The sequence below is a fragment of the Vigna unguiculata genome, chromosome 6 (assembly GCF_004118075.2).
Source record: "Vigna unguiculata cultivar IT97K-499-35 chromosome 6, ASM411807v1, whole genome shotgun sequence".
In the NCBI taxonomy this organism is placed as follows: domain Eukaryota; kingdom Viridiplantae; phylum Streptophyta; class Magnoliopsida; order Fabales; family Fabaceae; genus Vigna; species Vigna unguiculata.
This window is the reverse complement of record NC_040284.1, coordinates 27896891-27919320: the sequence shown is the minus strand read 5'-3', so window position 1 is coordinate 27919320 and position 22430 is coordinate 27896891. Positions and strand designations below refer to the sequence as shown.

At 29.9% G+C, this 22430-nt stretch overlaps 3 protein-coding genes across 3 annotated transcripts; 1 reads left to right on the top strand and 2 right to left on the bottom strand.

Moving 5' to 3' along the window:
- Nucleotides 1–405: 405 nt before the first annotated feature.
- On the bottom strand, nucleotides 406–1969 carry LOC114188865. Its single transcript, XM_028077523.1, has 2 exons — nucleotides 1426–1969; nucleotides 406–1242 (listed from the first exon to the last, which is right to left on the bottom strand). The coding sequence occupies exons 1-2, from the start codon at nucleotides 1844–1846 to the stop codon at nucleotides 722–724; spliced, it is 942 nt and encodes a 313-aa protein (XP_027933324.1). The 5' UTR covers nucleotides 1847–1969; the 3' UTR covers nucleotides 406–721.
- Nucleotides 1970–8689: 6720 nt separating this feature from the next.
- LOC114188592 (early nodulin-like protein 1) lies at nucleotides 8690–10741 on the top strand. Its single transcript, XM_028077163.1, has 3 exons — nucleotides 8690–8720; nucleotides 8831–9253; nucleotides 10190–10741. Exons 1-3 carry the CDS (start codon nucleotides 8690–8692, stop codon nucleotides 10546–10548), a joined length of 813 nt encoding a protein of 270 aa, XP_027932964.1. The 3' UTR covers nucleotides 10549–10741.
- A 368-nt stretch (nucleotides 10742–11109) lies between these two features.
- Nucleotides 11110–17478, bottom strand: LOC114188001 (transcription initiation factor IIF subunit alpha-like). The gene is made up of 9 exons (XM_028076475.1): nucleotides 17077–17478; nucleotides 16811–16969; nucleotides 16143–16288; nucleotides 15699–16066; nucleotides 14249–14364; nucleotides 13575–13712; nucleotides 12649–12861; nucleotides 12035–12244; nucleotides 11110–11502 (listed from the first exon to the last, which is right to left on the bottom strand). The coding sequence occupies exons 1-9, from the start codon at nucleotides 17245–17247 to the stop codon at nucleotides 11410–11412; spliced, it is 1614 nt and encodes a 537-aa protein (XP_027932276.1). The 5' UTR covers nucleotides 17248–17478; the 3' UTR covers nucleotides 11110–11409.
- Between the last annotated feature and the right edge of the window lie 4952 nt (nucleotides 17479–22430).

Genomic DNA, 22430 nt, shown 5'->3' with positions numbered 1-22430 from the left:
TAGTAACTTCACTAGTTTCTAGTTGAAGACATGTATCACTTCAATTTTTTTTTTAATAAAAAAATGTTCACTATATTGTTTTAGTTGTTAAAGATTTCATCAATTATTGGTGTCATTAGCTGGACACTATAATTGAAAAGTGGAAAACACTGTATATGTTGCTTCGACCGAAACTTAACTTGTTTACTGTAATTGGCGAAATGAATTTGAAGAGAATTGAATAGCGAATATTATTGTAATATACCTTGTGGTGAATATTTTATCCACATATTGTAAAGTTTGTGTCCGATGATGTGCCACTGAGTTATTAAATTCATTTTGGTGGACCATAGGCATAGCGAAATGGAGGCAGACCAATAAATGTCTCTGAAAATAATGTGCTAAATGAAAATTGAATTAGGAGGCTGCACAGAAAATTGATCATTTGCCATTTCTTAATTGTTCTTTACATTTACTGCACAATGTCATTTTTAACATTATCTTCTCAAATAAATAGAAAAAATGCTAGAACATAGCAATGAACTTTGCCAGAGCCGTGCTAGTTGCCACATCTATGATCTACCTAAAAGACAAAAATATGCGAGAGCCGTGCATCAGAGAAATTGTTCTCAAGCACTTTTTTGGCTAAAGACACTTCACAAAACCATTCATCAGCTCCCGAGTTCAACCACCAATAAAAGAACAACTTCTATACAAACGAATACTATGATTGTGACATTAATCATACACCAACGTTATCGGAATTAAACACAGCTGTCAAATGGCTGATTCTGAAACCAGCATTAGTGGCGTAATCAACATCCCTGCAATTCTTCGTTTTCACAGGTCGAACTTCAAATCCAATGGACCTTTTAGGAAACAAAGACTCAGAAGACAAAGGTGATGATGATGCCCTTTTAGTTGCAACTGCATTAGTTGTTCGCTTGTAAGCACTGAACCACTTGGCTTGCATGTACACATTTCTCCTCCACGGTGGTATGTGCAGGTTCATTCTTTTCATGGAACCCTTAATAGCAGTGCACATTAGTCTCACAACCTGTTTAAGCTCATCCACTTTACCCACAAATATCAAAGGGAAAACATCTAACAAGGCAGAATATTGATTTGTGGGACGAGCTATTTCGAATTCCAAAGCAAGGCAAATTTCAACCACATAGCGTTTTCCCTTCAAATTGACATCAATGTACTCATAATTACCAGCTGTTAATCTTCCATTTTTCTCCCACTTCGATTTGCAGAGCCCTGCAAAAAGAGGGTATAATTAAGTCATCAAACCAAGTTCCCAATTACCACGATCATTCTCAGTGATAACTTCACACAATTAAAACCATGAAAATCAAATTCTTAATTCAAATTTCACAAAAATTGTGTGGATGCTGTAAACTATAATTTAAGAACCAAAACTGTTTGTTATATAATACTAACCAGCATCAAAACCTTTTTCCCTCAACTGAGACATCAAATGGCGTTTGCAATTGCTACCAACAACTCCAGATGCAACTTCAACCTCTCTCCTAATTCTCTCTTTTGCGTCCCTTTCATCCTCGTCATCCTCTTCATTTCCGGAAAACAAACTCCGCAACATTTCTTTCTTCTCCGAATCAGACCACTCGGTTTCCTCAAGCTGTTCTTCGCCGCGCTCTTCCTCAAAGTGAACAACGCCACCCACTTCTTCTTTTTCTCCCGTTGTCTCGTTCTTCTCCATGAAAGACTTCACGAGATCAGACAAATCGGTTAAACTCTCCGGCGAGTGCTCGCTCCCGCTGCTCTCGCAGAGCCTCACACGTGCCACGTCAGCGTCAAACGCCGCTACCATTCTCTGAAACCTCACGGGAATCCTTGCCATGTCTGAAAAAATATTATGCACCCCTTTCTCTGGCCTTCAGAAGGAGCATATAAAGATAGGAAGGAAAAATAAAGCAATGGTGGGGGTTACACTGTGTTATGGTTACATGTGACGTTGAAATGTCGATATTGTGTCCACATGAAAGAAGAGGGAAATGGCATCATTATTTATACATAAATGCTGAGCTGAAACAGTGGAGTTTTTTTCTCTTATCTTTTTGTAAATTAAAATTAATGAATGTAGTCAAATTATTGAACTGATTTGGTGAATGTGGTCTTAAAGAGCGTCCCGATTCAGTGGTAACTGTAGTTGAAGGAATGAACATTGGCACACTGCTTCTTATCAAAGAAGATTAAGCAGAGTCAAAACTCAAAGTTTATTTGCATAATTACATGGAAAAAAATTCACAATCTAGAACTTGAATACCTTACTTGTCTCATTGTCATCATCATGGGAAAGGAAAGTTTGATTGTAGTTATTTCAGTTATTTCTAACTTTTTTATCATAAAATGCATACATCTACATAATGTTGACATAAAATTAAAATAAAAAACAAAACGCATATTTTGTTATGTGTAGATTACATCTCGTGATCTTTCATTTTTTTTTAATAATTAATCAACTAGTGTAGATAACATGTATTTAACATTTATTAAGTAAAAAATAGACATGGAATTGAATTTAATATAACATCTTAATTTAAAAGTTGATGTTGAAAAATCTATTTTTGAATGAAGAACAAGGCAGCTAAATTTTGATTGAATATTTTTATTAATTAGTTTATTTCACCCATGTGGAATTACTTCGGAACAATATTAAATGTAGCTCCAGTCAAATTAAGCAAACAATTAAATGTTATGCATCTTGCGTGTTTTCATTTTGTTAATCGGGGAAAATTATTATTAATCATAACAAAATGTTTTATGAAAAATAAATATACATTAATTTGTACAAATACACTGTAAGGGTTTGATTGTACAAATAAAAAGAATGAATATAAACCAATTTTGATGGTTCAGGTTAGTTTAACGTCAAGTCTAGTTCGGTCTACTTTCGCATCCTTACCTAAGTTGAAAAAAAAGATAACCATGTTAAAAAAATGAATTAACCATGTTATAAAAAATATTTCATAGGAAAATAGATAATTTACCAATGTTATAAACTATGTTATATAAAAATATTGTAAAATTGTTCTACACTATATGTATAGCAAGTTTATTAACATTACCATCAATTTTACTTTAAAAAATCATATTTACGGAGATTTTTATTTAGTAAAGGTGTAAAATTGTGTTTTACTATCATTGTATATTACCTTCAAAATCTTATTATATCACTAATATTTTTTTATTACTATTGTAATCAATATTATTTATATTAGTATAATTTAATTGACTATTCAGTATACATATTGGCTGTTCAGTATACTCTGTAAGACTTATCGACTTCCCAAATAAATGTACTAATTCCATGTTCTTTAAAATATTACTTCTATGATCCATCAACACATTAAATATATTATTTGTGTTTGGAGCTGTTTGAAGATGCCTATTAAATCGGTTTGAGTATAACTTTTACAAACTAGTCTCAACTCTATTTTTTAATATTCTAGGAAAAATATTCTATAAATGTAGCCAACAAAGTAAAGATTTTCAACCATGTTTTCTTATTTATTTATAAGAGATTCAAATATAATCTTAACCATATTTTTCTATAATCTTAACTATATTCCGTAATCGATACATATTAAATGATTGAATACGGTAATTTATGATGTTCATTTTTTATAACATTATCTTATACTAAAATATTTAATACTTTTAAGATGTTCATTTTTACTAATATCATTTTATATTAAAATATTTTAAAGTATTTTATAATTTTACATCATATTTAACTAGTATAAGCATAAACAATTTTCAAAAAAAAAATTAAATCATTGACACTTTTACATTTTTTTTATATTTTCCTTAACTTGTTTCAAATTAAAATATTTTTTTTTAGAATTCTGACCTTTTAAAATTAAGTATATAAGTGTACTTTTTTTCAGTGAAAATGTATTATATATATATATATATATATATATATATATATATATATATATATATATATATATATATATATATATATATATATATATATATATATATATATATATATATATATATATATATATATATATATATATAAAGAAAAAAGAAACTATGTACGTACATGAATTCTGACCCTTAGTGGTTTGAATGGACGACCTTCGAAACCTAGCCCGCTAAGTGAGAAAAATAAATGTGGGCCCATTATCCACATTCATTGCGATTGTTCTATTATTTTTTTTTTCTATTTTATTCGTCTCTGGGTCTGAATTAAGTTGCGACGTGGAAATTTGGTGCCGTTGTGCATGCAGGTGCCTCTGTGATTTTTTTTTCTTTTATTTTGAGCATGAAAATGTTGTGCTGTGTTGAAATGAGACCAGATTCACTGAACCTCAAATAAATGTCCATATTCATTGAATCAAACACATATTTTATGAGATCATTTTTATGTTATATTGTATTAGACATGATGAAGTTAAAGTGTTACTGAAAATTTGATGATTTAGGTTTAGTTAATTTATTCAATTAAATTTAATTAAAAGTTTGAATATGGTTCATTAAAATTCATCAAGTGTTAAAATTTAATTAAATTTATTTCTATGAAAATTTTAAGATTTTTTTTTTTGCAATTTAAGCAACACAGTATTTAATAGAATTATTAAGTTTTAATAGTTTTAAAAAAATTATAAATATTTGTCATTGTCCTTAGTTTATGTCGGTCTTAGTTGCATTTCTTTTTCACATTTTATAGTTAACAATCATCATTTTGTGAATTTTGTCTCACACATTTTATAGTAAAAGTTTTGCTTTTCAACATATTTTATCAGCATGCTAAGAATAAAATGAGGTCGCTCTGAAAAAAAATTATACAACCACATGTGAGTATACTTTAGACATATGTATGAAAAAAAATTGGTAATAAAATTAAATATTCCAATATTAATAGATACAATAATATTAAAATCAGGTCTATTATTAAACAGTTTAAGTATCCCTTTGGGTTAGTTTTATGAATATATTTTTTTTTTCATTTATTTATTCTTTGTCAGGTCAATAATCTATTGACTAAAAATTATTCTAAGTGGGATATTCTCATACTTCCTTCAATTGGTAACCCTTCTCTGATGAGTTGGTGTTGGAAGGGAGTTACGTCTCTCATTTCATCAACCCTGATGTTACACTGTTGCAAATGTAAAAATAAAAACATAATATTATCAGTTATTTTTTTAGCAATCCCATTTATATTATTTCAACATTGTTTAGGAAATCTTATAATAACATCAGCATTTCTTTTTTCTAAATTGCCGACTATTATTCTTTCCTTTTAGTATTTTTTTATTTACGTGTCACTTAAATTTGGATATCTACTTGAAATAAATTACTCATTTTAATTTTACAGGTTAAATTAATGTATTTTTTTTATATATAGTATTCGTATTTTCTGTTTATATATTGCATTCGTTAAATTTATGTATACAAAAAAAAATCTTCATCGACTTTATATAATCATTGTTAAGATTCTAGGCTTTAGTTGTTTATTCAATCAATTATTAAGAGAGTAAATAAAACTAGTTTTTTTACATAACATAAAATTCTAGTTACGATGTATTCGTAAAATATAAATACCGGTGAAAGTTATTACATTGAAATATTTTTAATATAAAAGAAGTAAAGAATAAAATTGAATTAACATGAATTCTAATTTGATCGATTTAAAATATATTTAAAAAAAACACACACATATATATGTTTTTCTGGCGGACATAAATTTTAAATAAGTGGTTCCCTTTAAAATATTAAAATGGGTGACAAAGAAAAGGGGAAAGTATGATCTTAGTGGTGTTTTGGTATGCTGGTATCAGTGTGTACAATATTTAAAAATGATATTTAAATTTAAATTAGGGTTAAATATGTTTTTTTTTTTCTTTCAACTTTCAGCTAAAATTGGAATTAATTCTTTTTGAAAATCTTAAACTAATTTAGTCTCTCATGTTTAAAAATACATATATTGTGTCATTTTAATCAAATTTTTTATTAAGTTTATTTGATGTTTCAAACACATTTCAGTATAGTATTTTAGTTTGTTTACACCGTTTAATACATATTTGTTTCAATGTTAGGTGAGAAATGTGTTTCAAATGTAAAATAAATTTAAAAAAAATGTGTTTAAAGGACTAAATTTACACATGTCTAAAATATGAGGGACTAAATTAGTTTAAGGTTTATAAAAAGAACTAATTCCAATTTTTTGAAAAAAGTTGGAGTAGGACTCAAAATAATCTCTTATTTAATGTTATATTAATGTGGTGTATGTGTTATATGCGTGGTGCGTATAGAAAGCTGTTTTAGTTGAGCATGTTTTTGACTTTGGTTGATTTGAGTATAAGAATAAAAATAATAATATTTTGTATATGGAGAGAGTTGGGCTTTTAAAATATTTGAACCGATTATAGTTAGGAACAAAAGTAAATGGAGGGTGAGTTTGAGAAGTGATAGGTGCAGAAGGTAAATTCTTTATTTCTGTTCTTTTATTTTTTTTCAGTTCTCAATCACTTTATAATCTGACAAAACTTTAGAATGAAAACAAGAACACTTCTTTCGTTTCTTTAAAGATATTTCGTTCTATCTTTTTCTATTGTATACCCTCCTTATGATCTTGCATGAAAAGGAATGTTGAGGTTTTAAGAGAAAAGAGTCTCTGGATAAATTTAAACTTAGTTGGGTTGTGTACTTGCATGTTTAGAAATATTATAAACATATTATTTATAAATAGACATACTTTGAGTGAATTTTAGAAATATTGAATGAGAATTTTACATTATTGATGAGATTGAAATTTTAGGAATAGGTTAAATTGATTTCTTATAAATACAGTAAAACGAGTATTCTAACTTTAGTGAAATGATTTAATTATGCATGAAAAGTGTGTGAACGTATAAGGTAAATACTTAAATGTTTGGTTACGTATATAAATATGGAGTTAATGTTTGCCACTTACGTGTGGAACTACTACTCTAAACCATGTTCAATGTCATATCGAGGGAATTGAGACGTTAAAATAACAAGATTTTTCTGTGAACAATTAAATAACCAAGTATTTTACCTTGAGATATGAAATATGTTAATTTTATATACTAATCTAGAAGTCGTGATGTCTTAATATTGTTTGATTTGACTTCTACGGCAAATAATATAATTGATTTATTGTATTTATAGTTTCACGTTAAACTTCATATGATTGTGATTAATATTTTATATATTGATTTACTTTTTTAATAGCTTACTCTAATTATTTTATGCTTTTTATATCAATCCTACGTTGAGTTTGAAATTTTAATCCTCCTTTTTAATATATATATATATATATATATATATATATATATATATATATATTAAATATAATATTTAAATGTTTTTCAAATATTATTATTATTTGATAATTTCTGTTTGTTACAGTAAGTATTTGGGAAGTTAGAGGCCTGAACCTAATGGACCAGCAAAGAGCAGAACTTTTTGTGTTCTGTAATAGGAAATTAATTACAAGATGTACAAAAACAAAACTCTTGATTATTCCCACGCGCCCTCTGCTTTGCAAATATGCTTCCATAATGATTAGTTTCACGAAATATATGTGTCTAATCACATAATTTCAATCGTTGTCATGAAATATTTAAATTAATAATTAAAGATAAAAACTAAGAGATTTATTATTATAAATTATATATTATTAGAATACATTTGAATCTTTATTTTATAAATAATTATTTAAAAACCTCTGTAATAATTAAAATTTAAACATGTATTTCAAATTCTATTATAACTAGTTTTAGGTTTAGTAGTTCTTTGGTTCGGGTTTTTTATTTATTTATTTTTTTATTCTCGTGTTTATTTTATTTACGGGAAATTAATATGGTATCTTTCATAAAATTAATATTGATATCGGATATGTGTTTCTTTTGAGTTGGCCGTTGAAATGCGATTAGTAAAAACCAAAAAAGAGAAAATTGAAGAAACCTTCGATCACTTATATCTGATTACTTTTCAAATGACATGGATACTAATTTTAAGAAAAAAAAAACATTAATTTCTTTAACTAAAGGAGAAAATGAATAAAAAATAATCTTAAATAAATCCTTTCAATATATATAAAAAAAAACTATAGACTCTTAATATTTATTGAACTTTAAAATTTAAAGATTAAATTTGAATTTTACGATAACTAGTTTGAACGAAAAAACCCACCAACGCAATAATTAATGTTAGTTTAACACGTTTGCTTTCAACATTTTCTTAAACATCTGTGAGGTAGGTAATTTTATGAATTGGGTCCATTGAAGCTCTTTATAATCATTTTTCCTTAATAAAAAGGTATTCATCAAATTATAAAGTCATTTGGGATATACATGTTCTCTTTAGGATAATTATTTCTTAGGATTGAAATCGTGTTTTTATCCCAAATTACAATTCTCGGAACCCCTCACTTTCGATTACCCTAATGAACCCAATCGATCGTAAGTTATATTCCCCCTTTTTTTTTAATGGTTGTTACCTTGTTGCTTGCATAATACTTCATTTTATCACCTTTTTATTGTACATAAAGGTTAAATTTCAATACAGTAGGGTTGGGAAAAATACATTTTAAAGTAATTTAAGTTTGTATTGGTTGGACATTTTAGTCCTTAACATTTCAATTTCAATTTTTTTTATGGAATTACAATGTTTAGAAGAAAAAAAAAAGGCAAAAATAATAGATATGAGAAAGAGGGTACAATGGTCCATCGAAGGTGAAAATTTATGGAAGTGTTTCACTTCATTTATTATTGGATTACCAAAGAGGGCTTTCACTTTAATGTGGTGAAGAGATAAAAAGAAGGGTAAATAAGTACATAAACAGAACACACTCTTCCACACACACACACGGAGCAATTGACAATTGGTTGCAGAGAGTGTGGGAGGAGAGTCACAACTACCAGTCCTTGCTCTGCGTCCTGTGAGTTTGGGAGAGTGAGGAAGCTACCTGGAAACTCTTTCCTTGCGCTGCAAAACACATTTATTTATAACCGCAAACCACCTTCTATTTTCGTCACCGTCGATTCATCACTCTCTTCACCCACCATCACCACCTCCGGCGAATATTGGAAAATAGAAATGGGTAAAGGAATCGTTTTTACTGTTGCAATGGTGGTCATTTGCCTGAGTGGAAAAGGGGTGGCAGGACAGGAGCATCATGTGGTCGGAGCAGACCGTGGTTGGGATCCAACCTCGGACCTTGTTTCCTGGTCTTCTGGCAGGGTCTTCAGGGTTGGAGACCAAATTTGTAAGTCTCATTCTTTCTCTCTTTTTCTTTACCAAATAGGTAAATCAATTATTCTGTTATGTTTTTTTTACTTTATATTGTATCTTCCCTACCCATTGAGTTTCACTACTTTCTTGATTGGGATGAAAATGAAGAATGATGAAACATGCCCTGTTTTAATTTTGTTTTTCACTTTTCATTACACGATCTGGGTCTTGGAATTGATTGTGATGACACTTATGTTATAGAAAAATGATGAAAATTAAAAGGAGAGAATTATACGTCAGCTTTCAAAGATTTTGCGTTTCCGTCTGTTCTGTGCGTTCATTTAACCGGAGGAGCTGAGTGACGGCAGTTCATTCACTGAGTGACTTAGCTCCTTTTTGGTGGTGTGTTTCAGCATTTTTATTTTGTTGTGAAGTAAAACCTAATAGTTCTTGAAGAGATAATAAATTGAAGATAGAAATTAAGTTAAAATTGCATATATTATTATTCATGTGATTAGTAGGAACCTTTAAGTTGAGTCTTGCGAATAGTTGGTACAGAATTTGTGCATAAAATTGTTGCTTTTATTATATATACAAATAAAGTAGGCAGCACTTTTTCTTTGTAGTTTGACGCGATACCTTGTTCTATTAAAATTTTATATTAGTGATATAGTAACATGAAAGGATGAAACGATTAATCACACGGTGACTTCAAAGGTTAAGTGTATTATGAAAAGAATTATACTTTTGTTTTCATCTTATCATGTAATTTTCTCTTATCTTTTATTTCTCTAGTTTAGAAGAAGAGAAATGCTAACAAGACGTTTGTATGTATTGTATTGTAGCATAAAACACATGATGTTAGGTATGATGAGACATTGAATTTGTCGTGGTTATACCGTGTTTGTCTATTTTAATATGAATATGAAAAAGATAACGGTGTGGGGATGTGGACCTGTAAAACGAGCAGGGCTAGCATACTCAGTGGCTGAGGGATTGGTGGCTGAGCTGAAAAGCAAAGAGGAATATGAGGCGTGTGATGTGAGAAATCCCATAAAAATGTACACAGAGGGTCTGCATGGTATCCCACTTGAGAGTGAAGGAATGAGGTACTTTGTGAGCACTCAACCTGATAACTGCAAAAAGGGTCTGAAGCTACACATTGAGGTTCTGCCACAGGGCCAAGGCATCACAAACAATAAGTATCCCACCCTATCTGATTTTCAGGCTGCTGCACCCATGACTCCTTCTGCTTCAACCCGTTATGGTCAGAGCACTGTGTTATTGCTCACTGTTTTGTTTTTCGTCATCATATACCTTGCTTATTGACTCACATCTGTCACTACCATTTATGTAAGAACCACTGGTTTTATGTATTATTTAGATACTGTTTCGTGATGTGGGTTTTGAGCACCCACTGGTTTTATGTATTATTGACTGACATCTGTCACTACCCTATATTTCTTTTAATGCGAGTATATGTCTAGCACTCTAGTTTTAGAAAGATATTTGGTTTTTTCAATCCTGTTTCATGATTTTATGTAACATGTAATCTTCTTCAAATAAGATTTTTTAGTGTCAATATTGATGAAATCGTTCGGGGCATTTTACAATTCACGAAATCTAAAATAATCATCAAATTCACTCTCTCAAATATTACTTTTCTAACTAGTTCTTAAAATAATGAATTATACGAATGATATTCATCAGTTTAGTACCTGCAACGCATCGATGGACTTGACTGATGTTGTGAGATTAATTTAAAAGATTTTTCAATACTTTCGACTGTACTCAATAATTTCTAATGTTTGAGAAAGTATTTATAATATAATACTATAAAAAGGATAAAATTGATGGTTTATATAAAATAATTTGCACATACACGAAGAATACTGATAAACGTACATAAGATTTATTATAACGTGTACAATTTTCTTCTTTCTATAATGTTGATAAGAGGTAGATCCTGTTTATTCAATGCGAGGGGGTAATCTCCATATACCCTGTACTCGCATTTGTAACCCGATGAAACCCGACTTTCATGATTTAAAAAACAAGTCTCTTACACTTGATGGGCATTAACTTAATAATATAATCTCGACGACGGTGCCCAAAATGTGAAAAATATACATGGAACTATTCTCCTTTTTATGCAACATCTTTTCCGAACCAATCATTGGGGTCTACACGTCACTTATCTCTCAGGATAACATAACTGGATCCATTTGCAGTCTTCTGTATTTTGGAGATTCTCTTGAGGATCTCAGCAAATGCTTGCTTATCCTGTGCATGTAGCAAAGAAGCACAAGATTCAGTTTCAACCAAAGATTTAAAAATTGAACCAATGATGCTATCATGTCAAACTTAGACCAGTTTAGCCATCGATCCAAATGGATCACACGAACATTGCAACTAAATAAAGTATACGAAAAGGGGCAAATTAGAATCAGATAAGCACTCTTATCCTCACGCAATACATAGTTCGTGCCTCCAATCGTCTATCCAAAAGAACAAGGTAATATAAGATTATCTGCAGCTATATTGACACAAGAGTCACAATTCATTATGAACATTATTAAAATGGCAGCTCCACAAAAATTAGATGCATTACATAATTTCCAAAGTCCTGGAGCCAATTTGTAAGCATTTATTAAGAATTAGCCTGCGGCTTCGGCGAGCATGGAGCAGTGAAAAACACACTTTAATTATAAAACATACTGAAACGTACCGTGGACATGGCATACACAATTTGATTCAAGAATAATAAAGCAAACATACCAAGTTCAATCGAGGATAGAGCAAATTTATCACTTACCTCTGAAGATCTCAATCTTGCCTTAAATTTAGCTACAAGATCCTGAGTGGTCACTGGAGTCTTCTGCCTTAAAACAGCCCTAATTTCTTCCTCACTCACAGGTCCAGTAGCTGTTCCGGAAGACCCAGGCTTTGATGATGGAGGTGTACCTTTGGTAGGTGCACTGCTTTTAGATGCAGACCCATTTATTTCTTTGGTAGACTTCGGTTCCTAATTTAATAAAACAACAAAGAATTTTAATGGTAGTTAGGAAAACTGTTGGATTAGCATTTAAAAATAAGTTCTTTTGTAACAGAACAAAATTTATTTGATAAAAGATTCTTCTAAAATCTCATTCTATACACAAATCTACAAAAGCCATATGGTGTTTGAATCCGTCATTGAAAAATTTCTTCCAGGATAAATTAAGAGCACTTTTTGTCCAAATCTCGAAAGAAAAGTTCCCCAACAAAGCAGTATCAGCTTTTGCAAAAAATTGGCCCTCTAAAGTAAGTCAAACTCTACAGTAATTGATCGATGTTGAACTTGTAGAAGTTATCCAAGCACCTAACACTTTTATGAAAAAGTAAAGCAATAAGTGTAATCCAGCAATCTCACGAAAATCAGTGACTTACATTTTCCTGTTTCACCTTCTTTGGTGTTGCAGTATTAGCTGGTTTTGCTTCTTCATTTGATTTTCTCTTTCCCTTTGAAGACTTCGAAGATGGTGTTCCACGAGCAGGTCCTGTTGCTGCTGGCTTTGAAGGGCTAATGTCAACAGGTTCTTCCTTAGGGGCATCCTTCTGCTTCGTAGCAATCACAGGAGGATTGCCAACCTCGTCATCCATCTAAGAAAAGAAAAGTGACTCATTAATCCATGAAAATGCTAAGCTTTCCAGGATTCCAGTTAAGTACATTGAACGAGAGAGAAATAGAAGTAAAAGATGCTGAAAACTGTGTATGGACTACACAACATTTTAAGTAGGTTGATTTGAAATAAATACAAATAATTCTAATAGACTTTAATCCAACATACATGATATGATATGATATGCCTATAGATAGTATTCAAATATATATGATTCCAAAAAGATAACCCCGTAACGATAACTATTATAATTAAACAAGAAAACAAATCATAAAATATAAAAGAAGAATACATGTTTTAAGAGTTCATTTAATATACTCTAAAATATTCTATGATAATATTATCAGATGTTTCTAACATTATAAAATGAGTTTAAGTCTAACTTAAACTCACAAAATACAACTTTTAAAGTAAGGTTTGCAATCAATTATATACCACACTTTGACTATATTCCTAGTTAACGTGAGATTTCCTACAAATACGAATCAAATTACCCACTTACCCTTGTAGAGAAGTAAAGGGTGTAAAAGCTATATTTAGACCACCACAAAAAGAAATTGTAGTTTGTATCAAGTTATTATGTTAATCCCTTTCATCTTATTAGTGACAAACGGAACAATTAGCAATTATAGAACTTCTATAAAAAGTTAAGGAAAATGGCAAACTGAAAAGAAAAAAGAACGAAAGTCATACATCGTCATCGTCGTCGTCATCATCCTCTGCATCAGATTCATTCAGACCACTAGCTTTCCCAAGCAGCTTCTTCAGTTCTTTCCCAGATTTACTCAGACCTCCCCCTTCTTCATTATCTTCATCCTCCTCCTCCTCATCCTGCAATTTCAATTGTAGCTATGATTTAGGTATGTCACAATAACATAGAAACCAAATATGAAAATGTCTTTATTAACTCCAATTTATTCCATGTGTACAACATAATAGAATACATCAAGCATCCCTGTAACCAAAATGACAATACCAGAAAATGTCTGAAAGCATAGCATACTTCCAGGTGAAAAGGAAACCAAGGAACTCATGCAAATGAGCAATGAGCAAGGTAAATCCATTAATAAATGCATTTTAATAAAGTATTAAAGTTCTAATCCTGGATCACAAAATAGGTCACTCTGTGAAGGTTACATAACAAAACAGGTTCTTATCTTTACATAACCAGTAATTCCACTACCTGATTTTGAGCTATTCTTCCTCTCATAACAAAGATTAATTAAATATATCGAAAATATAGCATCTAGGAAGTTACAAGAGAAAATGGGCAGTTAATAATATCTGTTTTCTCACAATAATTTTGACCTCCATAAATAAATCCATACTAAATACATCAACTATCAAATATTTGAGTTGAAACTAACCTGTTTGATTTCAGGAGGAGCAGGAACTTCAGGAGCCAACTCCTCCCTTTCCTCGGGATCATTTCCAACAGCTTCATCATCATCAGTGAAAATTTCTTCATGCTCCCAGTCATCACCTGTAAAAGATGTATGAGTCAAAAGCAAGAACTAGCATCTATATTCGTTGAAGTGTCCTGTGAGTTTTCAACAAAAAACAAGCTGGTTAGTCTATGCATGAATAACAAGGAAACCATCTACTGATGCTTTAAGTTCCAGTTCATGCCAGTTTAAGATTAAATAATCAGATTGTAATCACTTGAAATGATTGAGACATTATTCCAGTAAATAGATCAATCAACTCAATAGTCAAACTAATTAATCATGCAGTACATCAGTGCAGTGTTACTGACCCTAGAACACAACACTTTAAATGATTGAGACATTATTCCAGTAAATAGATCAATCAACTCAATAGTCAAACTAATTAATCATGCAGTACATCAGTGCAGTGTTACTGACCCTAGAACACAACTCATGGGTTATCCCAGCAGTTCAGCCGGTCAATTAGATATTTGGTTTTTAAGCTAAAAAACAGGGAATAATTCGTGCACAAACATATAATTCCTGAGTTTACATTTACAGTTAACTGTGCAGGTTGGACTGATCATCTTAGAAATATTATATGGGAAAAGTTGCACAGCTTCTGCAACATGGAAATTGACGCTTTCTCAACAAGAGACAGACAAGTCTTGCGTGTCTACTAGTCTATTACTGGTTTTGCACACTGTCAAGTCCATCAACATTCAAACAAGATGTTCTCATGAACTAATATTCATAATCTTTTTTTCTAACAGTCTTTTCTAATAGACTACTAGAAAATTCATAACGCTAGAACATAAATAAACTCTACTAAATACACTGAATGCACCTGCCCTATAATATATTCTGGGGTTCAAAACTCTCAATAAGTCATGCACATACAGCAAACTTATGGTAACGAGTAGATATATGAATTCTATAATCCTAGTTATATCCAAGGCCAAAATAAATACTTAAAAAAATTATTTATACGAAGCCTATAGTTGATTCATGGAAGCAAGCATTCGGTTTTGTTTTTACTATCTAAGCAATATGCTTCATCATGTAAGCAGATGTACAAGTCATAACAGTGAAGCAATCAAGTTAGATACTAGAAAAGAAGGACACTATCTAAGAACTTCAATAAAACTAAACCAGATTTAACAGAGACATAACAGTTTCCTCACATCTCCAACATTTAGTGATGCATACCCCCCCCCCCCCCCCCCCCCTCCCAGCTGTTGCCTATGCAATGTCTATTTTGATTAATTATGGCATGCAATTGCATCCCAGATAGGTCATCACTTCATAAAACTAATCAGAAATAAAATGACAATATAAGCCACCTTTTTCATCAGAAAATATAATGAACAAAGAATGCAGAGATACTGACCCTTCTCAACATCGTCATCATCTAGATCATGGTCCCCTCCCCTTGGACCTTCTTCATCATCATCACCAGCTCTTTTATTAAGTCCAAGTCTACTCTTCCTATCGGATTCCTCGTCTTCATCCTCCTCCCCCTTATCAGAAACATGACCTTCATCATCCTCACCAGTTTTTTTACGGCTTCTCCCTCCACCTGTGTTGCTTTCCTTGTCCTCAAATTTTCCATGTTCACCAAATGCAGCTGGGCCATTATTTGCTGCTTTCATCATCCATCTCTGATATCCATCTGCAGTTTTCTTTCTATTCTTCATCTTCTCTTCTGCTTCCTCCAATGTCAATTGCTTATATTGAGCAACCTTGTTAAAGTTGTACCTAAAAGAACATACAACAAATTTCATAAGAGCATTCTTCTGGCCGTCAAACATAATCCTTAACACAACAAGCGTACCAAGAACCAGCAGGAATGGCAACAAATTCCTTCTTTTCTTTCATTAGCAGGTAATATGTAGCCGATTGTGAACCTTCTAGATGACCCTGGTACTGGGACTGACCTGTTTCGTCCTCCAAGAGCCAAGGCTTGTTCTTGTACTTCTCCTATGTAATGCAGAAAGAAAGATTTCATGTAGAAAAAAAAGTGACCTATTACAATTCCCAAGTAATTATTCACTTCCTTCCTTTTTGACTAATATACATATAGGTATAGATTCGTAGAACCCTTCTCCCCACAACCATCTACTTAGCAGTTCAAACCATATTTTCTCCAGTATCGAATATAAACAAAAATATTTGATTCACACTACTTAAGAAAATTATCAAGTAGCCTATAATCGTAATAATTTCATTTAAAAATAACATTTTTCCAGAATACCCTCTTTTGAAACTTCATATCAGGAATAAAAGAGAGTAATTGGAAATAAAACCTAAATTCATTGAAGAAATTTTAGAGATAATCTCATTCGGTCAACTGGTTGAGATTTGCTTGAATCCGAAACTGAAGAGTTTCTAATTTTTCAGCGACCATTTATTTTTTAGAAATGAGGTGCTTTAAATCACTCCTTGTAACTAAATACCATGCAAGGAAGAAAATAACTACGAAGTAATGGTAGATTTCAATACCCGCAAAGTATCAGTAATTTGGCGACCGTGCAGTCCTTCCTTCTGCAGAGCCCACTTGTTCTCAGCACTTTTCTTCTTCGAAAAATCTGGTAAACCGGACATGAACCTTCCAATAAAGTAGTTCTTGTCATTGGTAGAATTTGCACGAACATTGTATTCCTATCACAAAGAACCAGGTGAAATATTTGACCACGTCAAGATAAAATGCACCGAATAAAGTCAAAATACGCGAATTCAATAACAGCGAAAGGGAGAACAAAACGAACTCGAATCAGGCGAGTAATGGTAACACCACAATCGACGCATTTGGAGCGGTTCTCGGCCATGGTTTTGCCGCAGCTCAAGCACAGAGTCATGTGCTTGCAATTGCTTCCGTAGAGATCCGTCGTTGATCCGCATCCGCTGCAACTCGATTTCAATTGCAGGTCCGTCGACATTTCTCCGCGTCTCAATAACAAACTCCAGAGGAAACGTTCACCGATTCCAAAAAACGCACAAATCCTAGGGTTCTTCTTTCACTGAATCCTAGGGTTCTATACTTCGGATTTCTGTTCAAAATTTCTGTCTCAGCTTCAGATGGCAGAAATCCATCGTAATTCACTCGCACGCAGCATAAATCGAATGTTCCATTTTGTTTTTGTTTTGCTTGTTTATTTTCCCTTTTAAACCGTTAAGACACATACATATATCCATATATATTGATACGAAATTAAAATAGTCCCAAACTTAAACATATATAGATATCTTAAATATGAATACAGTCTTTATAATTGATCTTTTTTATAACGTATTAAATGTCTTTAATTAGGGCTGGGCAAAATAAACCAAACTGCATTATACTATAAAAAACTGCACTGAACTAAAAAACAATTCACATGAACTGTACTGAACTAAAAAACAGTTCAGACGAACTGAACTGAACTGTTTTTCTTAAAAATAAACTGGACTGAACTACACTGCACTAAACTACATTTCACTATAATATGAACTGAACTGAACTGTTATAAACTGAACTGTTTTATGAACTGCACTACGTCAGAACTGAACTGCATTATTTTTTAACTGAACTGCACTATTTTTAAACTGAACTGCACTATTTTTTAACTAAACTACATTGTTCTTGATCTGAACTACACTAATTTTTAACTTAACTCACTATTTTTGAACCGTTTTTGAATCGAATTGCAATGATTTTGAATAAACTTCACTATTTTTGAACCGAATTGTACTATTTTTGAATCGAATTGCATTAATTTTGAACTGAATTGTATTATTTTTGAACTGAATTACACTATTTTTGAACTGAATTACACTATTTTGAACTGAATTCGTGCGTACGTACGGGTGAGTCTACTAGTAATACTTGAAAGTGTTTAGAAAACTACAAAATCCTACACAACATGATAAATTTCGTATTTCATAATTCTTATTGAAAATAAGCATAATATTTAAATACATCAAAATCAAAATATTAATATATCTTAATACATAAGTTTATGTAATTAAAATATATCTATCGAACTAAAAATTAATAAAATATATTTACTTTTATAATTTTATATATTTTTATTTTATGTAACTAAAACTAAATCGGAAATTAAATATAAAAATATGACTTAAATTTATATATTTACATTTTTCTTAAAAACATAATATATTTACAATTCTGTTTCTAAATATAACATACTTATATATTTATAAGTGTATTATTAATTTTATACAAATAAAAATTAATTTTATTATATTTACTTTGTAAATAAATTTGAATTCTCGCTAATACTGATAATTCTTTTATAAACAACCTTTTAAAAATATATTATTATTACTTGTTTATTTTTATTGTCGCTGAATTCATTTATTTATAGCTAGAGTATACTTATATTTATATTCTTCTATAATAATTCTATATGTCATTTCTTGACAACTTAATTAATTGTTCACAACATTAACATAGTAAATTAAATATAAGTTAAACAATGTTTCACAAAATTAATTTGTGAAAGAATATTACTATTTCCAAATATCAATTTCTTTAAAAACAAAAATATTATTCATACAAAATATAACAATTAAAATTTAATAATATTAAACTAGAAGAAAGAAAAATCCATTTAAAATTCACGTATATCAAACCAAATTGATGGAAAAGAAATAGCTAAATTCGGGTGGTAGATAATCCATTGTAATTGAGATTGTGGTTTAGTTAGGTATATAAAAAATAAATTTGGATAATATTGAAAAAAGAAAAATATTCAGTTTATGCTATAGTTTACAAGCTGCTGGGCTCATGTGGGTAATTGAGTTTCCATAAGAATCAAGTGACAACAATAAGAATAGGTTCCACTTACAGCACTAGAAAATTAAAAAAAGAGTTCAGTGCAGTTATGTGAGTAGTTAACTATTATAAGTTCAGTCTTTCAAAACTTAAACTAATAAATAGTATAATTCAGTTTTCCTATTAATAGTTCAGTTAGTTTTAGTTTAATATAGTTCAATTAACTATAGTACAGTATGGTTAAGTTATTTTTGCCCAGCCCTATCTTTAATGATGACGTCTTACAGTATTTGACAAATTCCGATTCAAATATTACATCTAAAACATAATTTAATTTAAAATATTATATTATATTTATTTATTTTTAAATTTTGAAAATTAAAATATATTAAAATTTGAAGAACATATAATATGTAATATATTATATATAATAAATATTTTATAGTAACAAACACAATTATTTATTTTTAAGCTTTTACATAAATTATTATTAAAGTTTCGTTTATAATTAGAAAGCACTGACACATCTAAATCCTATTACAATCATACTCACATATTATTTTTTAGAAGATTTGTATATTGAATGGACTCATACTCACCAACTCTTCTGCCATCATTAGAGAATGATTAAGATGGAACAACATATAACTTAACCAATTATGATAGAGTTAACTTCACTAATTTCTTTAACTCTTTCATGTCATATTGTCTGTTTGTAAAGTTTCATTCGACTCTCACCACTTATATATCATACTCGATATTAGATATTAGTAGAGTCAGGATAATCTCACTATCGAAATCTCATGTCAATACACTTTGACACCCTAATAGTATTTTCCCATGAAAATAATTACTGGAACTCAACTACATATCACTACCCCATAGTAAAACTATAACTTAATAATTTAATGCCCTTATTTCTAAGTTTTGTCAACTCAAGACCACAACAAACATATTAATAATACACCAATTATGTTGGTTCACAGTTACAAACCTTATAAGTCAGTATATAACTCGTTCACAACCTTTTCGTGTCCTTATTATGTATAATTTTCATTTCTTCTTTTTATTAACAAACTAAACACATCACAAGCATCAAAATACACTTGAAAATACGAAATTTCCAAATGCAATATCAACACAAAGACTCAATATTTAAAGAAAATTAACAACATATAAATGATCAACTCCTTCCATCAAACATAAACCGTTTATGCATTGTAATACATCGAGAGAAACACATAAAGATACACAGCAGGATAACATACCAAATATTTTCCTTCATCATTTCAATTTTCATAGTCCAAACCTCTTACTATTCCTATCTTATTAGAAATTACAAATTTTCAATCTGTTTATCTTTTAGCTTTAACCCTAAAATTCCACACTTTTCAAAATAATAAACTGTCATGCTTCTTAAAATAGAAATGCACAATTTTTATTCATTTTACTACAATTTCTACAACTCACATCTTAATTACCTTACAATCATAAACACTTCACATTCAATATATAATTATCGTACCCTCTTCTTAAAATAGAAATGCACAATTTTTATTCATTTTACTACAATTTCTACAACTCACATCTTAATTACCTTACAATCATAAACACTTCACATTCAATATATAATTATCGTACCCTCTTACAATTATGCAAATACTGTAAACACTTCACATTCAACATCACACAAAACATGAAACCCAACTTTTAAACTCAATCCTAACTCCCAAAAATTTCAAATTTATCTATATTTAAATCTAAAAAGTAAGGATAATTAATTGAAATGGTTATCTCCTTGAGAAGCTTACCGACGTTCTTCCTTGAGTATTACCACCACACAACTCAAGTTCGAAGTGCATTCAAAACAAGACTCTAATAACAATTAGATTGTGATTTCATGACCATCATGATGTGAGAGTTTGCTTAAAATATTAAAAAATCACACACAACTCATAAATTTTGCATGCATAAGAAAATTATGGTAATTACAAAAAATAATAGATTACACTTATCTAGAAACAGAATGTCGTAAAGAGATGATAAGATTTATCGTAGAAATTTTTATTGTCTTAATCTTCAAAAGATGATGAAAGAATAAATTTCTAGAAAAAGCATAGAAGAGAAAAGGAAATACGGATGAAAAAGGAAATAACAATATTTCTTCTTTAGTGTTTTGTTTTCCTTTTAAAAGGCAAACTCCAAAATCTTTTCATTTTTCATTCCTTAAAAGACTATTCTTTTATAGCCCAAAAGTTATCATAATATTTATTGAATTCTCACGCTATTCAATACTTAAATATCTTTCTTAAGACCTATAAATTTATTTAATAATACGGATACACTTAATTATTGTATTAGCATACCTAAGTCATAAGTTCTTATCTTTATAACACAATTTAAAACATATTTAGACTTGAAATTAATTAAAATTCATTAAAATATCAACTCCTTATCTTTATAACACAATTTAAAACATATTTGGACTTAAAATTAATTGAAATCCAATAAAATATCATCTGGTTACAACTCTAAAACACTCAGTCGTCTTAAAGTTTGTAAGACCACGAAAAACTAAAACACAATTAAAAGGATTACTTAATATTTGCATGCTGATAGAACCAAAATTCTCAATTGGAAAAAATAGTGAAACAATTATATACATATAGAAGGATAAAAAGAAAGAGAGTGAGAAAAAAGAGAGTTAAAGATAAGAGAGGTTATACAAAAAATAAAATTAATTTATTTTAGAACTCAATCTAATTGACGTGTTTCTTATCTTACTAATATCTAACTGCTCTCATTTGATCATGAAATAAAAGAAAGTTAGAGTTAATTAAGAAAAAACAATGAATCGCCATAAAAGAAAAAGAAATTTGCAATGTTTGGATAGGGGTAAAGGATTAGGAAGAATCAAGATTTCAGTCGATTTGTATTCAATTACGTGAGATACACTCTCTCATGCAAACAGATTAAAAAATATTTCCTTCCAATAAATAAAAAAACAAATGAGATTAAATTTCAGAAAAAGAATGTATGATCAATGTTGGTAGTAATACAGTAATTTAATATTGTTATTAAATTTGTAAATAAACAAAAATTCGAAGCAAAAAATTGTAAGTGTTTTCTCCTCCATAAATACGTTTCATTTCAATTTCAATTTTTTTTAATTTTCATTTCTTTGAAGTTAAAAGTGATTACTTTTAATATTTATATTTTTTAATTTCCATTTCTTTGAAGTTAAAAGTTATTACTTTTAATATTTATAAAATTATGATTTTTTATTTTAGTTTCTATAAAATAAGTTTATTTATTTTCTATACTTTCAAATCTAATAATCACTTT

What these genes read in the sequence shown, in the direction of transcription:
- LOC114188865 (XM_028077523.1), bottom strand. Translation starts at nt 1,846, where the DNA reads ATGGCAAGGATTCCCGTGAGGTTTCAGAGAATGGTAGCGGCGTTTGAC. An exon ending in GGAAAAAGGTTTTGATGCTG is followed by an intron (nt 1,243 to 1,425) that starts GTTAGTATTATA and finishes CTCTTTTTGCAG; the next exon opens with GGCTCTGCAAATCGAAGTGG.
- LOC114188592 (XM_028077163.1), top strand. Translation starts at nt 8,690, where the DNA reads ATGAGAAAGAGGGTACAATGGTCCATCGAAG. An exon ending in GGTACAATGGTCCATCGAAG is followed by an intron (nt 8,721 to 8,830) that starts GTGAAAATTTAT and finishes GTACATAAACAG; the next exon opens with AACACACTCTTCCACACACA. An exon ending in CAGGGTTGGAGACCAAATTT is followed by an intron (nt 9,254 to 10,189) that starts GTAAGTCTCATT and finishes TAAAACGAGCAG; the next exon opens with GGCTAGCATACTCAGTGGCT.
- LOC114188001 (XM_028076475.1), bottom strand. Translation starts at nt 17,247, where the DNA reads ATGTCGACGGACCTGCAATTGAAATCGAGTTGCAGCGGATGCGGATCA. An exon ending in GCCATTCCTGCTGGTTCTTG is followed by an intron (nt 16,067 to 16,142) that starts GTACGCTTGTTG and finishes ATGTTCTTTTAG; the next exon opens with GTACAACTTTAACAAGGTTG. An exon ending in AGAAGGTGAAACAGGAAAAT is followed by an intron (nt 12,245 to 12,648) that starts GTAAGTCACTGA and finishes TTATTAAATTAG; the next exon opens with GAACCGAAGTCTACCAAAGA.